Source organism: Acomys minous, assembly GCF_964271855.1.
Source record: "Acomys minous genome assembly, chromosome: 10".
Taxonomy (NCBI): Eukaryota; Metazoa; Chordata; class Mammalia; order Rodentia; family Muridae; genus Acomys; species Acomys minous.
This window is the reverse complement of record NC_140491.1, coordinates 92,862,281-92,881,955: the sequence shown is the minus strand read 5'-3', so window position 1 is coordinate 92,881,955 and position 19,675 is coordinate 92,862,281. Positions and strand designations below refer to the sequence as shown.

The 19,675-nt window shown below is 41.3% G+C and overlaps 1 protein-coding gene across 3 annotated transcripts in view; it reads right to left on the bottom strand.

Moving 5' to 3' along the window:
* Positions 1-19,675, bottom strand: part of GPD2 (glycerol-3-phosphate dehydrogenase 2) — a 159,827-nt gene that overhangs the window by 82,000 nt on the left and 58,152 nt on the right. For all 3 annotated transcript variants that reach the window (XM_084800261.1, XM_084800262.1, XM_084800263.1), the window contains exons 4-6: positions 9,803-9,927; positions 8,394-8,491; positions 7,271-7,434 (exon numbers count right to left, since the gene is read on the bottom strand). In XM_084800261.1, the coding sequence (XP_084656387.1) occupies positions 7,271-7,434; positions 8,394-8,491; positions 9,803-9,927 (387 nt within the window). The remainder of the gene's footprint in view (positions 1-7,270; positions 7,435-8,393; positions 8,492-9,802; positions 9,928-19,675) is intronic.

Below are 19,675 nucleotides of genomic sequence, written 5' to 3'. Positions count from 1 at the left end.
TTACAAACATTATCACTTGCTTGGAACATGATCATAGGCACAAGGTTTCTCCCTTAAAAAGGTTTGGCAACTGCTTTTGGAAAGATCTTGAAAATTTAAATAACGTATGAGTGGATGCTGGTAGAACTAAGACTCACTTCAGAAGCTTTAAAATGAAAACTAGAAATGTGGTAGGGTAACCATAGAACCAACCCAGATTTGACAACACTTGAAAAATTACTTCATTATAAAGCTTTTCCCAATTACTAGCTTGTTTAAACTTCAAAACAGCCTATAAGGTAGGTATCATAGCCTAAGTCCATCCATCAACAGTGTGTCAGTCAAAATACAGTTACATTTGCAAAGCAGCTCTCCACAGTGACATTAAGCACCCTAGACCAGCCTGTTTCTAAGACTCATCCACATTGTTCAGCCCAGTCATCGTTCGTTCACTTTCAATGCTCGCTTAATTCCATTATGTGAGTTGAAGTAAATCATTCACTTGTCTTTCAATGGATATTTTCCTCATTTCCATTTTTCTTTTTCAACCAGACATGGCGACTTGATGACTTCTTTTTGTGCCTATCTCCTGGTGAACATGTGCAAGAATTTTCTGGGGCATATACAATGACCCTGTCTGAATCTGGTTCACACTGTGCATCCCACTGCCCTGCAGAGGGTTTGTATCACCTTTCACAGCCCATTGTATAATGATTTTATAAGATTTAAAAACAAAACAAAAATAGTATTTTACTTTAAAATGTGTGTGTGCTAAGATTTTTTTTAAAAAGAGAAAGATCCCTAAGCTGGGAAACAGGGAGAAGAACCGAGTGCAGAAGGCATCAATGGATCGGCAATATTCTCGGCTCCAGGATGGTCGTAGTTTCCAGACTCTTAGTTATTAGTCTCAGCAAATTATATATATATATATGAGATGCTATGTGTGTTAATATTTGTGCAGTTTTAAACTTTATAGTAAGAATTTGAAAATGGTCAAAACTATGGGGATTATTTGCATATAGAACTTAGTGGATTTATTAATTTTTTTCATTACAGTAAAAATAGTATCCACAAGTTTTTGTTGTGTTGTACCAAATTTTGACAATTCTGAGTCCCCAAGATGATATCCCTCTAGTGCAGATGAGACTGGGTGCATTCAGGGTAGTACAGACGTAGGCAATAACCTTCTTGTTAAATAGCTTGTATTCTTTTCGGTTATCTCAGTCAAAGCTTATACCAGTTAGACCTTGAGAAATAAAAGGCTATTGGTAACTTTTACCTTTCAAAGTCACTTTTTCTCTTCATAAACACATTTGCTTTGAAAACCTTTAAGTAAACCAGATATCAAAAAATCAAAATAAAACAAAAACGAAAAATCGAGTGCCTCAAAAGCGAAGTGACTGTCAATAGGTAGCCTTGATAGTTACGGTTAATTATTATTCCACAAGCACGGACCACTGTGTCAGGCGCTTTGCACATTTGAAGGACATAAAAGTAGACATTTCTGAAGACTTTGGTAGTAAAAATTTAAGAAGACGTTATAGTGTATTCTGCCTGAAACATCGTAGATGACTCTGTGTACCGCATGAGGCTCAGCCACTCCTCCTGGGAGACAACACTCCACTTTAAAGAGCTGCACTAAACAGCAGAGGTAGCCCAGACTTAAAAACAGGCATTGGGAACTGATCATGAACCTGTGATGTTCGGCTATCTATTCAGCCTACCCCCATTACTCTGGAGACATCAATGTGTCTCTTTGCGTTAATGTGGGTAGCACCCAAGTAGCCCAACTCCTTTGCTTCATAAGACACCCTCCCACCCCCGCCAAAAAAAAAAAAACCACCTTAGCAGTATTGAGTAATTGATTTTCTTCTAAGCTTTCAAAGTAGATCAACACCTTAAAAGACCTGTCTTTAACTTGGGCTTTCTTTTATTAAAGTATATATGGTCTTCGCGCATGCCTTAAAGGAGTAATGGGCTGTTCCTGAGGAAAGGGGCTAGATTCCACAGCCTGCCTCTCGCCCGAGGCATCATTTCCCCAAAGCGCACAGCTAACTGCAATCTCCTGCTGTACCTGTAACAATTTAATTGTATACGTCAGCCTAGTCAAGCATCTTCAGCTCATGACTGGGAGACATGAAATTCATTGTCATTATTGTCCCTGTCATTCTGGATCATTATATCCTGCTGCAGAATTTTCCTCACTTCACTGCACTTGTACCTCCAGGAGCCAGGGATTATGGCTGAGGTTGGGGTGGGGGCAGGACCGTGAACTACATTTACCTCAGGGGAGCCAGAGATTAAATTGGCTTTGCTCTTTCACCAGCTGAATTCATCTATGTATGCTGTGAGTTTTAAAGTGGAATAAAAATGAATATTCTCGTGAACGATAGTCTTTAATTCCCCCTTTGAAACAAGGATGTAACCAACTTTTATTCACACTGGGGAAGACAATACAATTTCTTAGGGTTGCTATTTTCATCTGAGTGTAAGGAATACTAACAAGCATTGTTATATATATATAGTAACAGACCTGTTCTCTGTCTGTGTATTGACTGGCAGAAAGGAAAAATTTAAAGCTATAATTTCATTCTCCAATTTCGTTTTACAGACGTTTAATGGGGTTATTTGATGGCTGTAAATATTTAATGATTTTTAATTAAATCTCATTTTCTATGCACAGGATCAGATGACTGCAGTCCTACTAGAGTGGACCAGGAATCCACTCTGGGGGTCTGGAATTTTTATTTTTTAAGGCACCATCTTGGGTGTGGTAGCACATCCATTTAATCCTAGCACTGAAGAGGCAGAGGCAGGGGGATCTCTGTGAGTTCTAAGCCAGCCTGATCTACACAGTGAGAACTGGTCTCAAAACACAAACACACACACAAAAGGCAGGGTCTCATCTAACCCAGGCTGGCCTAGAACTGAGTATGTAGCTAAGTGTGGTCTTGAACTCCTGTCCGGATCAGGCTGCCTCCATCTCCCATGTTCTGGGATCACCAGGATGTAGCACCACTGTGAGCAACTGGAAAAATGGACTAAAGCTCATAGACAACAAAATACCTTCCTGGGAACAAGGCTATGTCCCAGCAACAGTCACATAATCTAAGAGAATGCCAAGCCATTTCCTATGCCTTCCTTCTCTCTTGGAGCATGGCTTGGTTCCCCTCTCTTTCTACCTGGTAACCCTTAGTGCACACAGTGGAGCCAGGACCTAACTAGTAAGACTCCAGTAGTTAGCGGATGGGGAGCACAAAGGAGACACAGGGAAATGGTGCAGAGAGAAAGCTGGGAAACGAGTTACAAGTTTTCAATAAAGAATATAAGAAATTGTAACTGGAGGAAAATCGGGTATGTGACTTGGATCCTTTCGTTTCATAAGGATTTTACCGAGAAACTTTGACATTTACTCCGTCTGCATTTAAGAGCCTGGGAGTTTCTTCCTCCACATGAATCAGTTTGTCTCTTAACAGCTACCAGTGAAATGCCACAGTGGGTCACACTAATGCCATACACAAAATAGCCCATAAAATTACATCAGAAAGTATGGGGAACTACGTGTGGTGGGGCACATCTACAAACCAGCAGGAAGGGAGGAGGGAGGGGGAGGGGGAGGGGGGTTGGGAGGGGATGGGGGGGAAGGGAGGGAATAGGGAGATTTCAAGACCAGCCTAGACTACATAATAAGAACATGTATCTGAAAACAAAAACAAGTAAAATGCAAGAAAAATTTATTCTACTACAAGAAGGAACTTTTTAAGGAAAATTTACTTTGCCTTAATCATGTACAGAAGCTATCAGAATATTTCTAGGACTAACTATGGCTGTATGTAATTTTAAAACTTTTGAGCCAGGCATGGTGGTGCAGACCTTTAATTCCATCGTTCAGGAGGCAAAGGTGGGTGGGTCTCTGTGAGATCAAGGCCATCTTGGTCTAACACAGTGAATTCCAGACCAGCCAGAGTTACAAGGTAAGACTCTGTCTCAAAAATAAAATAAAAATAAAATCTTCTGATAGCTGTACAATTTGTTCTTCAAAATGAACACCTTCAAGCTACAACAGTTCAGTGAAGAGACCTTAAAGGTTGTCACCTCAAATTCTAGACTAACTTCATGGCAAGGCTAAGTGGTCTGTGCTACTGTGTTTCTAAAATATCATATTCATACTAGTGCTGGCATAAATCTACAATGTATTACTAATAAGAGTTTGTAGGTAATAAATCTTCTGACATTCAAAACGTCATCAATCAAGAGTCTATGTAGAAATTACATAGTCTTTTTATGTAGAAATTACCAAAAAAAATATTTTTGTTTACCTTGAAATAGGTAACTGTATATGAATTTAGGTATTGTTTTTAAAGTTACTACAAGCCCGAATTCATTTTGAAATGGCTTGAGTTGTCTTCTATTCTTTACTGTAATGGTTCTTTTCTTTCTTTGCATGTGTGTGTGGCATGGCATCAGGATCTTCCTGTTCCTTCCACCTTATTCCCTTGAGTCAGAGTCTCTCACTGAGCCAAGTTTTTGTTTATTTGTTCTTCTTATTTTGGAGAGTTGGGAGCTAGGCTGGCTGGCCAAGCAGGCCCTAGCAACCCTGTTTCTGCCCACACCCACTTCTACCTCCCAGCCCTGGGAGTACAGGTACGCAGGCCTCACCTAGAGTACTTGAGTACTAGAGGTCTCAGGTTTTCACGCTTGTGTAGCAAGTGCTCTTAGCTAGTGAGCCATGTGCATAGCCCCACATAATGGTCACTTATGAATAAGAGATTAGTTCACCTCAGTAATGAAAGTTCTGTCTTATGAAGTATGAACATAGGTTTGTCATGGTTCAAAAAGATTGTTCTCTCTCCAAAATGCTTTGAGTCAAAGAATAGAGCTTTCTTTCTTTCTTTCTTTCTGAGAATGTTATTTGGTTCATTTAATACCTTTGCCTTGGTGTTTCTTTCCTCCTTATTTTCACGGCGAAACTTAGTCTGCTCATGACACCAAACTAGCTAAAACAGGAATCGCCATAATCTGTGAACATACTGTGAGAACAAACAACTCTACTCTTTCACATCTTTCATTGGCCTCACATTAAATATTACATATTGAAGCCTTAAAAGTCTCAGAACAAAGTGAAACGGCACATATTTTGTTTCAAATGGCCAGAGGAATGAGCTTTTATTTCTTCAAAGACTTAAGATTGTACAAACATCAATTTCAAATTATTTTAAGAAAGCTTTCAATAAGTTTCCCTCAACTTCCATTTCTTTAGCCTATAGTGAACTCTGAAGGTCAATTCATTTTGAATTCAAGGAATTCTTCCTCTTAATTCTGGTAAGATAATGTTTCCTCTGCTTTACAAAACACAGGATTTCCCTGGACTCTACACAGTAAGAATCTATAATTCATGATAACACCAAGCTAAGGCAGCCATGAGCCCAGATATGACACTAGTGCTTTTCAACGGGTAATCCCAGTATGTACAGAAGACTCAGTACCTAACACGTGCCATGTCAGAGAAGACAGGAAGAACCTGAAAGGATTTGTGTGGGAGGAAGAAGTAAGAGAAGGCCAAGGCCACAAGCATTTCCACATGAGTTTAGACAGGATGCTATTTACAGAATGCCTACTCCTCCTGGACCAGAAACCTCTTTGCTGTAATCACCCAATAAACCACAATGGATTAACATTAAGGGTCTGAGGCAGAGAAAGCAGATTCCCAGTGAAGGTTGTCCTTTAACATGGAGGCTCCTTCAAGGGCACCAAAAAGTAGTTAAGTGGCCCCCCCTGTGGTGTCTCAGATGCTGAAAGGCCCTGAAAACTGTTAATTTTCTAGCTTTTAATGTCTGACTAAGACCCTTAACATTTTTCTAATACTTTTGTTCCTAGGACATTTTCTTAAGCTTGGTCCCTATTGCCCCCTCTGCACACATACATTCTCCATTTATATATAAAAGCCTGTCAGACAGCTAAATTGATTCAGAAAGGTAACACTGGAACAAAGAAAGAAGAAAGAAAGAAAGAAAGAAAGAAAGAAAGAAAGAAAGAAAGAAAAGAAAGAGAAAAGGAAGGATGACCTTAAAGGCAGATATAATATCACATAATATAATATAGAACATATTCATCAAATATTCTAAAACAGCACAACAGACACATTCCTTTGTGCTAATAATGTAAGTACCTAAGACCAAGTATAAAGGCCACACAATGAGAAGGGATCATTGAGATTCAGAGCCTAAGATGTCTTTGCATCATCAAATTTCAACCCCTTTTGAACATGTACCATCACCTGTGTCCACCTAGTTTCTTACAAATCAATATTCCTGCCTTGTTTTCTAGTCCTGTACACACTTTAAAATGACCAATGAAGATCCACCAATGCTTTGCTCATACCATTTGTATTGTTGCTGTTGACTGTGATCTCTCTGGAAATACAGTGTTTAGTTCCCTCACACAGAAATGTCCAAATTATATTGTGCACACACCTACACAAATGCATTCACAATGAACACACAGTAAATGCACATTAGGGAAAGTCAGTCAGAAAACACCTACCAGCAAGCAAGCTAGAAGTGTGACAGGAAAGTTTGGTTTACCAGATGCATTGTTCTTCCCCCCCTCAGCACATAAATTATACGCCCAAGAATGATATGCCCTATACAAAACAAAAGCATGTCAATTTCAGCCCAAGGGGCGTTTTTTCCCTAGGTTTATAACCCCTTGAAAATAGAGGTTTCATCTGGCAAACCTAAGAGATCCTCAGCTGCTTTCAACATCATAATATATTCATAAGGCGAATACTCACTGCCAACCACAGAAAAAATTGAGTGGCATGGGGGCGGGGTGAAATTTGTAACCCTAAGACACAAGTAGAAATAAAAGAGGGAAAAGAATATATAATACAAATAGCCAGGTATCCCAGCTCACACTTGTAATTCCAGCACTTTGGAGGCTGAGGCAGGAGAACTGTCACAAATGTAAAGCCAGACTACTTTACACAGCGAGTTCCAGGCCAGCCTGCTCTAGAACATCTTTAGAAAAAAAAGAAAGAAAGAAAGAAAGATCAGCTTAACTAATTAAACAAAGATTAGAAGCAAAGCATTGTGGGTACTTTTTCAGCCAGTACTAGAACAACGTTGAATCTCTACCTGTGTGGGTACATTTGTTGGTTGCATAAGGTTAACATTAAAAGCAAGAATGCAAACCTATTTCACTGCGGATGGATTATAAGCTTCAGCGTACTCTCGGGAGTCATAATTGGACAGAAAAACATCTTGTACAAAGAAAAGAAAATATCACGTACCATCATAGTAGACAATGGCTCCTACAAGCTTGTCCTTCTGCAGCATCGGGAAATGCTCGAGGGCTCTGGACTTGCTGAGGACGTAACTGCTCTTCAGGCAATTACTTCCTGCAACCAGATCATACATCTTGATTCCCACCCAGTAATAAGGTAACTGCCACCACCTACAGCAATAAGCAGGGAGAGAGGGGTGGTTTTTGTTTTTTTAGAAGCACAGTATAACATTATAGAATGTCACCTTAAATTACAAGAAAAGCCATTTAGGAAAAGCAAAGTTATACCTAGAAGTAGTGATCTGCAAACAAAAACAAAACAAAACAAAAAAAACCCTACGGGGTGGTAGTGCTGTGTAGCTGCTGCCGGCACCAGCCTTGCCGCCGTGCAGAATAGAATCAGCTTGAGTTTATAATCATCTCCATGGCTCTCACCTGCTGTACGTTCTACACCCATGTCGAAGAAGCCCTCAGAGATCTCTAACTAAACAAGGACTAGGTGGCTGAAGCTGTTTCAAGCCATCCAGGTGACCAGAAGAATTATATAGTCCATGTTTTCATGTTTCTGGGCCCTACCTTCTTCTATCTTCCACTCAGGACAACATGAAGGGCATGGCTTTGATCGTGTGTAATCGCACGTCCTAGATAACTTTTATCTACCTTAACTTAGACAAGAAAAATGACCCAGTACAGCTAAGCTAGCTGGATTTTGAGTTGCTACACGGTAGCTTCAGATTTTGCGTCAGGATAATATGGGGGCGGGGGTGGGGGGTGGGGGGGGGAGTCTGCATTTTACGCTGCACACATGACCTCATCCGAATGCCTTAGAGTCAACACAGCTGTTCGCCTAAGCACTCCCAGAAACTAGAATAAGATTCCATTAATTATAAACACAGAACTCAGCCTGCTTTGCCTTCGAAATCTGGCCCTAAGACATAGGTCCACAGAGAGTATTTAAGAAAATCTACACTTTTAAATACACCAAAGAAAGTATTTGAAATGGATTAGAGATTAGTACCAATTAAAACCACATTAAGAAATACACACAGAAGGCTTGTTTCCATGAGAACCGAGCTGTTCTTCTGACCTCAGACAAGCCCATCGCATCCAGGTGATGGCAAAAGGCTTACTTGTAAATTGGAAGCATTATAGGCAACGGAGCTGATAAATGGGGAGCGACTTCCAGTAAGTTGGCACGTTCATGGAGGGCTTCTTTCACCATCCTATACTGAAAAATCAAAACAGAGGAAATTAGTTTGGCAGTAACAGATCATAATATTTTCAAATGGCAAATAGACACCCTGCCAACTGATTGATATACAGAAACCTTCTACCTCTGAGCGAGGAGCGCTCCCTCCTAATCAAATGTCTAATAATACATCATGCTGTCAACCTCAAAGATTTTTTAGAAACCTTAACTGTATTTGCATAGGAGAAAAACATGCTGTCAGAGTTCCCAGGTGTAAGATATTTTCCTGACTTGAGTTACAAGATTACTGTAACCATTTATCTTGCTTTCTCTGGATTGTCCCTTTTCTCAGTTCCCCTGAATGTTTTCTCTAGGTAAGAGATAACAGATTGTTCAAATTCATGGAAAGTTCTTGCGCCTTTTCTAAATCCAACAAAGATGATATGTAGCCCTGGACAGCTATTTCACAGATGCTAAAGAGGCCTTTGTCTTCACTGATGCGGCCTTCGTTATGCCTGCCTAAAGATCTAGCATTATTATTATTATAATACTCATTTTACACATGACAATATGGCTGTAGATATTGACAAAATAAGCCAGCACACATCCCAAATCAGTGGATCCTGAATCCTGTGCCATTTTCTTTGCATCCATCACAGGTGCTGACGAAAAACATAAGAAAAGGGGACAGTTTCAAAGCTGACTTGTCAAGGCGAGAAAGGGGGACAGACTCAAAACTTGACAATGGCAAGTCCTCGCTGCTCTGTTTTCCTGTATGAAAAGCAGATACGGAGGGCAGCTGATTTTTTTTCACCCCTCTGGGAAATGTCATGTTCCACACTGCCTTGGCAGTTTTCAAATGATGGCAGACTGGACACAATAAAGTGTGACACACAGAAAGCGTGACTCAAATCTTTTTTTTTTTTCCTGAAGAGTATGTCAGTGACAATAGGAGTGCATGATTGCAGCTGCAGCTAAGAGATCAATTTGGGACCCCATCGGCATTAAGACATAGCTCCCCTGAAACTGCTCGGAAGTAGCAATTTGGTGGTCATTGGCAAAAACCCAATCACACCGTTGCGAAAAGGCAACACATCCGAAAGTGATTCTGTAAATCTGCTACTTTGACATGCTTGTACAGAAAAAGCCCCTGGCTACCCATAAACATAATACTATACAAAACGAACAGGCACACCTCTTCTGAAAGATGCCCCAGCAGCATCTTCTAAAACAGGTATTTTTTTGAACAAGAAGAGATGTTAAAAGGCATTAAAAAAAAAAAAGCCTGATTTAATTGGGTAGAGAAAGCATGGTGGCAATTGTTGTTTAACAGCCAGCGTATACAATTACCTGCTCAACATCCAAGTTCATGATAGCCTTCTGGAGATAGCGCACACCACCATGGATCAATTTAGTGCTTCTGCTGCTGGTCCCCGATGAGAAGTCGTCTCTCTCTACAAGGGCTGTTTTCAGTCCTGTGTAACCAGAAAACCAAATTAACTCCTTAAATTACACAATTTGTATGTAATTCATTAAAGGCACTTCTCCAGGGTAGAGACAATCGCTGGAAAAATTAGTCTGAACATGGATAAATTTGTATTCAGAGTGCAGCGCGCTGTCTGTATTATAATGAAGAGATTTTTAGGCTCTTCCTGAGGGAGAAGTCAACCCAGAACTAGAAGCATATTAAACTGTAAATGAATCACACCTAGGAAACACTACAGTGCAATTTCACAGCAGCAAGATTCTCTGGTGTATTTAGGGGCTCAAAGGAGGGCCCCCCCACACCCCCCGGACTGTCTCTCCTCACATGGCATTCAAAGGGTGTTTGTCACCAGAGTCTTCAGAATGCATACCTGTACCACCACCCCCCTTACTGAGTGAAAACTGCTCCCCCAGGCCCCACCCCCACGCCTGCTACTGTAATGCGTTCACCAACAAACCCGAACTGGACTCCTTCTGTGTGCTGGCTCCTACCTGCAAACTCGCCTGAGGTGCGGATATGGTGGATATAGGAAGCAGTGATAAAGTGGATATGAAGTAGGGCACACAGGCAAGTCAGAGTTTCCACGGGATGAAAGAAGAGAACTGGCCATGCAAGCCGGAGGACCTGAGTTCAATGGCCAGAACCTACAGAAATGTGGAGGAGGCAGTGGATGTGTGTCATCCTAGAACTCTTATAGAGAGACAAGACACACACACACACACACACACACACACACACACACACACACACACACACAGAGGCAGAAACACACAGAAGAGTTTTTAAAAGATAATAGTCTTTCTAGGAAGAGACTGAACAATAATAGATAGGGACATTCCAGAAGTCAACCTACCCCCTTTTTCCGAAGACTACTACAAATCTCTTAGGGAGAAAAATATCCTTCTGATTTCTTTTCTTGCAGAGATTCCCTTAGCACTTCAAGACCGCATACAAACAGCAGTGCTATATAGATTAGGGTCATACACTAGATGAGTTCTTAAAAGTCACAAAACCCCTGGTATGCTTCCACAGACATGACTTCAGGGCTGGTCACTCCTGCAAGCAATAGCTACATGCTGTGGAATTCCAGTTACAACGGTAATATGAGGATGCACAAAGCTAGGAGAGAAGAAAGCCCAGACATTCAGTTCAGAACCAGTTAGTATCAAAGGATTGCTTTTATGACTTTTTAAGAGTTTAAAATTTGAATGAAAATGTCATCATAAAACCAAAGTAATCTTAAAAGGACAAAATATTTGAAAACAATGAAGACTGAAAAGTAGAGATTTAGGTGGAATCCCCACACTCAGGAGGCAGAGGCAGGTGGATCTCTGAGTTTTACGCCAGCCTTGAAGGAAGGAAGGAAGGAAGGAAGGAAGGAAGGAAGGGGGAAAAATAGAGGTTTTTGATACAAACTCAAACAGTACCAATGTCCTAACTAGAAAAAGTACAGAAATCACAAGTGCTATGGACCCACATCACTGTTTTCAGACATATGTGGCAGAAAGTTCTGCAACACTCTTAAATTACCAAAGCATTACTACGGCTTAATTTGCTCCAGGTGTGCTACAGACAGAGGAGCCTAGCAAGATAGTGCATAGTTTAAAAGAATATTGAGAGTCAGCGTGTGGACACTGGACATGGGTGTGCATGGGCCCCAGTAGAGTGGCTTTGCTCAGGCAAATAAATAGGAATCATAGAGGCTCACCAGGGCCTTTTTCAGAGCAAAGAAGACTTGTCTTACTCCAGATTAGAACCTGAATTCGGAGCCTGAATCCAGAACCCCACATACTGAAAATCGCACTTGCCAACCTCTTCAGCACACGCTTTACCACCTTTACTTTTAGTGAGTCCGACAGAGTACTTTTGGTATTCTAAATCAGTCCTTCCCCCCCCCCCTTCAGTTGAAGATCAGACGAGGGAGTTGACTTTCACATGGTATTTCAGAGGCACATTATTTAAAACATGCCTCTCTTTAAACCCTTAGCATCACAGTTATCGCATCAAGACGCCTGTACCAGAAAAGGAAGGAAAATGAGCGTGAGAGGACAAGGAGAGGGTGTCCAACCCCAGCTTCCTAGTTGGGAAGCCCAAAATGTCCTCCGGGCTGCGTCCTCAGACCTCGCAGACAGTCGTCATTTACGCATGGTCTGTGTGTAGATCCCCTCTCCCCAGAAGAACACAGGAACCTTGAAGGCACGTCGCCTCCGACATTCAGTAAATCCACCCTCTCCGCCTCACCTCACTCCCTACCCAGCAGGCACTTGCTCTAGTGAAGCAAGCTGTCATGCGGTCCACATAGAAGCCGAGAGGCCCCAGATGACAGGTCATGAGGAGTCCAGGCCTTAGTCCAACAGCGAGGGGAACTGCAACCCTGCCAGCACCACGTGAGTCACCAAGAAACATTGCCAGTGGACACTCAGAGCCGCAGGCCCAGCAGAGGCCCAGGCACTGTGAACTCCCAACTTTCCCAGATGAGATGATACACCTATTCTGATTTAGGCCACTTAAATCTGTGAAGGGCTTTACTGGTTAACAAAAGCTCCTGTGTGAGGAATGGTGACGTTGGGTTTGCTTTGAGTTTGCCTCTTTTTTCTTTTTCATACCTCATTTATTTTGTTTTTAATGCGTATTTATGTGTGTCCCTGGGTGTAATGTATGGGTAGGTACCACATGTGTGCAGTAACAGCAGAGGTCAGAAGAGGTGTCCACCCTTAGAGTAATGGATGGTTGGGAGCCACCATGTGGGTGCCAGGAACCAAACCTGAGCAGCACCCATTCTGAACACCTGAGCCATCTCTCTAGCACCCCCAGTGGAATCACTCCTGAGGGAGCTAGCCTTCAGCAAAAGCTGAGTTCATAGATCCTTGCTCAAGATGGATGAGTGAGTGAGGGGGGAAGGCATAGGCCAGCTGAAAGAGGCCAGCTGAACTTACTAATATCACATGTAATCCCAACCCGGGGTGCTGAGGCTGCAGAATTATGAATTCCATACTAGCCTGAGCTATGTGGTGAAACCACAGAAGAGGAGAGAGAAGGATGAGAACGGATGGGAAGGATGAAGGAGAGGGCAAGGATGGAGGGAGGATGGATGGAGGGAGGCTGGCTGGATGGATGGATGGATGGCAAATGCTCCAAAGTTCCTAGCCTTGTCACTGGCAGCTTGTCACTGGGGGCTAGAAAGGAGGGTATGTGTGAGTCTCATGAGGGTAGGTGACAAGGGGCTTTCCATCCACACTGGGGCATTTGAATCCGGTCCTGTAGGCCATTGTTGGCCACAACAGCAATCACTGGATATCCTCAAAAGGAAAATGCCTCTGAAAATATGGCTGCAGGTCTAAGACCAGTTTTAGTTAGCACGTTTCATTAAAATAGTAAGCATCGGGGCCTGCAAGCTCAGTTCTGGATGTCCGTTTCCAGGAACCAGGGCTTGCTTGAACAATTTTTTTTTTTTTTAAGCAAGTTTTAATTTTCTTCCCAATGTTCTGAGAGATTGTTTGGGGGAAGCGCTACTGTGAATCGTGACAAGGGAACCGCTTGTAGCCACAACAATGAAGTGACCTGCCTTGGGGACAGCTCTAGCAAGAGAATGGCTCAAGGACCCTGCTGTCAGAGTGGACTTTTCTTTCTAACTGACTCTGTGTTCTGTTCCAGGAAGTAGCAAGCCACCTCAAGCAGGTATTCCAGGATATTTGATGTCACGCTCTCGGGTCTGCTTTTTCCTGTATTTACATGAGAAACCATAGTAACAACAAAATTTAAAATAAGCCAATCAGTCACACTACGCCCTCCTCTCTTATCTTATTATCTCTTGCCAAATCACCAAGCCTCCCACCAAAGCAAACAACAAACGTAGTCTCCAAAGTGACTGCCAAATCTGTGTATTACGTCACCATGCAACCTAAAAGCTGTTTAAACCACTAAAAAGGAAAGAAGGCCAAAAATCAGAACCATGCCATTTTCAACTACTCCCCTGTATCAAGTGCTCTGAATTACACAATTTGGCTGAATGAGTATAAAGGGGGAAAGTAACACAAAGTCAAAGGGTGACCGGAAGTCTCAGCTGACTCTATGACGTCATTCTTTGATTATGTAACTAAAATAGTGAGGCTTTGGGTTTTTACGGTGTGCGTGCGTGCGTGCGTACGTGCGTACGTGCGTACGTGCGTGCATGTTGTTTGTGGGGGATAAGATCTCACCGTGTACCTCCGGCTTCCCTATAACTCATTGTGTAGCTTACTGAGTAGCTGGAAGCGCTTCCTACACCGGCGTCCAGGGCTGGGATTATAAATGAACATCACTGGACACTGACTTGCTTTTTTTTGTTTATTTTCTGTTTTGTTTTCTTAGTCTAGTGTTTCCCTCCCCAGAGATTTTAAACTAAAAGCTTTGCCTCCCAATTTAAGGATAAGGTAGTGTGAAACAAGAGGGGGCCTCTTTAACCTCTTAGAATAACGGAATGGCGTTTTTTGATGTGTCACTCAATCTTTGTGCTTTGCATTCTTAGGTAAAACATGTTTGAAGAGATCAAAAACATGTTTCCAAGATGCAAACAACCTCTTGCTGAGGGCTGAGGAGGCTGGGAAAGGATGCTCTTCAGAGAAGAATGACCGATCTCTACATCCTAGACCGATAGTTAAGCTTAAGGTTTCTGTTTTTAGATTAATTTATTTTGTGTGTATGAGTGTTTTGCCTGTACATATTCATACAGACATACATGTATGTGTACATACACACACACACACACACACACACACACACACACACACACATGCCTGGTGCCATGGAGGTCAGAAGACATCGTCAGATTCCTGGAACTGGAGTTACAGGTGATTGGTACCTGCTACGTGGTTGCTAGGAATTAAGCTCAGGTCCTCTTGAAGGGCGGCCAGTGCTCTTAACTGTGCCTTCTCTCCAGCCACCAGTTCAAGATTTTTATGAGAAAGTTCTTTTTCTTTCCCTCTCCTTCCTTCCTTTTTCAGCTTTAAAGTTACTTATAAATTTATTAATACAGAGCAATAAACCTTACCACTGTTGGGAAGAATCAAAACTGCCAAACAGGGGCCTGGAGAGATAGCTCAAAGGTTAAGAGCACTAGCTGCTCTTCTAGACGTCCTGAGTTCAATTCCCAGCAACTGCATGGTGGCTCACAACAACCTAAATGAGATCTGGTGCCCTCTTCTGGTGGGTAGTCACACATGCAGGTAGGACATTATATAACTAATAAATAAATGAATCTTTAAAAAAAAAAAAAACAGCAACACGTGCCAAATGCTAGCATCAGTCTATTTAAGGGTTTTATTATTAGTTTTAAAGGGTGACCCACAGCAGTGATAGAATAATAAAATCTGGAGTGAATTCTCAAGCAGAAAGACAATTTCTAAAGAATATGGTCAACTTAAAAATCTACCTTTCATTCATCTTCACCTCATCTGGTAGCTCACTGAATCCATACCTTCTGGGTGGAGCGAGGGACGAGCAGTGAACACAGCTCTGCTCTGTCTCTTCTGGCCTAAGTGACACTGTCTAGCTATTGCCAACTACATCAACTCATGGATCAAGACAGTCAGATGAATACAAGGAAATAATTACAACATAAAGGGAGAAATGATATGACATTTAACTCTCACAACATGGAATAGAAGTGTATTTAATACCGTTTGCTGATTATCTTATTATGCATGAAAATATGCTCAATATAATAAATGCAGGGATGCAAAGAGAACAAGGTAAGACTCTGCTGTAATTACACCACTTAGAGATAACCACAGTTGACATCTGGGCGTTTAAATGTCCACATTTTCTATGTGTGTATATAGTATTTACATGTGCATTTGTACAATTTTTTAAAAAATGAGATGGGATAACAATTGAGATGTAATATGAATAAATTAATAAAATATATTAAAGAAAAAAATAAAAATGAAATGTAGAACTAAAAAAATGGAATCATATAGCTTATTTGAATATTTTCAACTAATGCTGTTCATTGTAAACACTTTGTACCTCAATAAATATTGTATATAATTTTATTTCCAAAGCATTTTTAAATATTACATTTATTTATTCAGTTCTGTATTTTGAACATCTGGTTTATTTTCTTTTTTCACCCTTGCTGGTTGTACTGCAAGACTGTATTTTCCCTTAAATTCCCTATATCTGTAATTATGTTATTAGGATGAAATTTCAGAAATATGATTGTTAATATTTGGTAATAGAAATCAGGAGTCATCACTATTACCAAAGCCATGACATACAAATCAAAAAGTTAAGGTCCCTTGCGCCTTAGTACTATAAATACAAGCACCAAATCCACCACCTGTGCGAGAAAAGATGAGACTTTACACAAAAAGGGGGCCCTTTTTCTTGAGAAGGCTTTGGGCACTGTTTGGGTTTCTGAAAGCCACTGCCATGACTAATAAAGAAAACTCCCCCAAAGGCCGAGTGTTCTTAAGAAGGGCTCGTTTTTCTAAGATGACGCCCGTATGAAGCTGTGCAGTAACCCTGGCAAGCCAAGGGCAGGACCCAGCGCTTTGCTTGACATTTTGACAGTGAATGTTAACTTTGCATAGACATCTGAAACATTAGATATTGGCTATTTTAATGCCTCTGTCTGTGCTCATATTAAGAAACATAATATATAGCTAATGTATAATTTAAGTTAGAGTGTATCATTAACACATGTTATTTAGATATACATATAATTTTAAACTCACAAAATTGTGTTTATGACATAATATATACTCAAGAAATAAGAGAGGTGCTGCTATCATGCCCTCTTTTCACCTTGTTATCATAAAAATAGCTGAAATATTAATCAATGTAAGAAGACAAAATGATGAAAATAATACAATAGCTAATGAAAACAGGTTAATCATTTAAAATGTTTCATATGTATCACCATAATCTTGCTGTGCTTAAGAGCCTATAGCCTGTGTACACTTGTGCATATAATATATACATGCTATTCTTTCATAATATTTTTCCAATTTATAACACACTTAGACTACTTTCTTTGCAATTACAGATCTACCTGATTTTCTATAACTGACTACATCCCTATTTATTAAGCCATCCCCCAATATTTTGCTATCATAAATACTGCTATAAATAAAATTCTGGGGGTTAGGGCGTTAAGTCAAGAAGTAGAAGTTCTAACCATGGGAGCCAGAGAACCTGAGTTTGATGCCCAGGACCCACATAAAAAGCTACATGTGATGACGTAAATTTGTAATCCCAGCACTCCTACTGTGGCCAAGAATTCATACACATGTACACACAGAGACACATCAGAGAGATGAGTACATACATGCATACATGCATACTGTCTTGAAGTAACAAAAATTTAGCTAATATGGTGTTGCATGCCCATCTTCGAATAACTCCTGAATTCTTTATTCAGACAAAATTATTTAAAAGACATAGTTGATACAAAATTAAGAAGAGCACTGCATGGACCAGTAATTCAGCAAATATTTATGCCTAGTGCCTCTATGTTGGTGAACTCATGATCTGGGACGACGGTCCTGAAGGGTAAGAAATATGACAACCTACTGTTGGGAAACTACGAACTCAGCAGCATCGGAAAGCGGAGATTGAAGGAGGGCTCTGCGCTTTGTACAGGAAGTTGTCAAGCCCTTCCTGACTACTTTCTATGGCTAGGGTCCATCTGCTGGGTCACCACCGGATGCAGGAAGATAAATACAGCCCAGACCACACCACCAGAGCCAAAGGCTTCAGCTAGCTCCGCAGATGGTCAAGATCAACACAAGGCAGAAGACTCAGTGACAGGGAAAGTCCCCGATGGATCTGAGAGGCAGTGGCAACTAAATCTAGAAACAGAACAGAGTAGAAAACTGAATGTTTCCTGATGGGTTCAGGGAAAGGAGACATCACTGCAGACAGCTATAAAGCCATTGGTGAACCCACCAGGCTCCAATGGATAGCCCCATCCAACGGTGACACGGATGGCCCAGATTAAATACAATGGGTCATAAAGAGCAGAACCAAAAGTTACAAATCTGGGGAAAAAATGAATGAGTGGAGGAAGAGGGGGAGGAGGAGGAGGGGTTGATAATGGTGGGAGATGAGAGAGGAAGAGGAGAAAACAACCTCTCCCGCCCTGCATGCACTGCACTGCATACATGTGTTAAAATGTCAAAGAACTAAGTTCATCAATAATTAAAAGAAGCAAAATCAACCTACACATAAAAGGGGAAAAGAGAAGCAAAATGAAATGGTTAAATGGGGCCAGAGCGATGGCTCAGCAGTTAAGAGCACTATACTGCTGCTCTTCTAGAGGACCCAGGTTCAATTCCCAGCACCCACATGACAGCTAACAGCCATCTTGTAACTCCAGTTCCAGAGCGTCTGACGCCCTCTTCTGACCTCTGCAGGCACCATACCTGCTCAGCTACCAAGCAAGCTTGCAGTCAGTCTGGGCTATATGACTCCCTATCACAAACAAATGAACTACTTGGAACAAACCGTGTTTGGTATATTAAGTATTTTCCAGGCTTCATATGGTCTTACCTTATTATTTATTTATTTTTCTTTTCGCTACAGATAAATTTTTTGGTGCTGTTTGGTTTTGTTTGCTGAAGCTAAGACTGGAACCCAGAGCCTTGGCACATACTAGATTAATGCTCCTTAGCGGTATGCAAAACTTTATGTCAATCTCTAAACTCTTGCTTTTGTTCCACTGGTCTGTAACTTTGCCCGAGTATTTTACAGCAGTCACTTTTTCTGCCTGTCAATTATAAATCACTTTCAAACATGGCTGCTTCCTTCTACCAACTAACTTTACCTTCATGGTTTGGGATGAAAGGTGTGTGCTAAGGGCATGTCTGTATTCCATCCAGAGTAGCCACATTGCTGGATTAAAATCCCTCTACAGTTAGTTGTATGTGTATGTCTTTCTGAGTTTATCTGCACTATAAGTGTGCAGGAGTCCATGAAGTGCATAGAGGCCATCAGATCCTTTGGAGCCACTGGGAACCGAACCCAGGTCCTCTAAAATAGCACAGTAAGTGTTCTTAACTGCTGAGCCATCTCCCGGTCTGTCTCTCCAGCCCCTTCCTTTTAGGTTTTTAAACCATGGTCTCAAAACCTTGAACTCCTAATCCTTCTGCCACTAGTCATGCCCACCACCACCCCTGGCTCTAATATACATATTTTGTTTTTTGCTTTTGTTTTTAGAGACAGGGTCTCTCTGTCAGCCTTGTCTGTCATGGACTTGCTTTGTAGACCAGGTTGGCCTCAAACTCACAGCGATCCGCCTGCCTAGTGCTGGGATTAAAGACCTGCGCCACCATGCCCGGCCTTCTAATATACATTTTCAAACAAGACAACTACTTAAACACTTCTCCAGCGAGAGAGTCTGTTCTGCAATTTAAGCAGAAGTATAAAGCTAAATTCTGTAAATTACATTTTAAACCAAAAATATCCTGGGTAGTCCCAGATACACACAGGTAAAAGTCGCAAAAAAATAAAATAAAGCCAAGGAAACACCTGAGGGAGGGACTGCATTAATCAGAGTCTCCTCGTTTCTGTTTCCTTGGCAGCAAAGCTCTGACTCCAGGGCCTGGTGGCTGTACCTTAGCCCAGGAAATAGCCACAGATGAGTGGAGCAGTGAAGCCATTACTATTGATCCTAGACCTGCAGAAGAACTCGAGCCAAGCCAAACTGCGCATGCTATGTTTATGAAATAATGTTGCCAAATGAAACAAATGAAAAT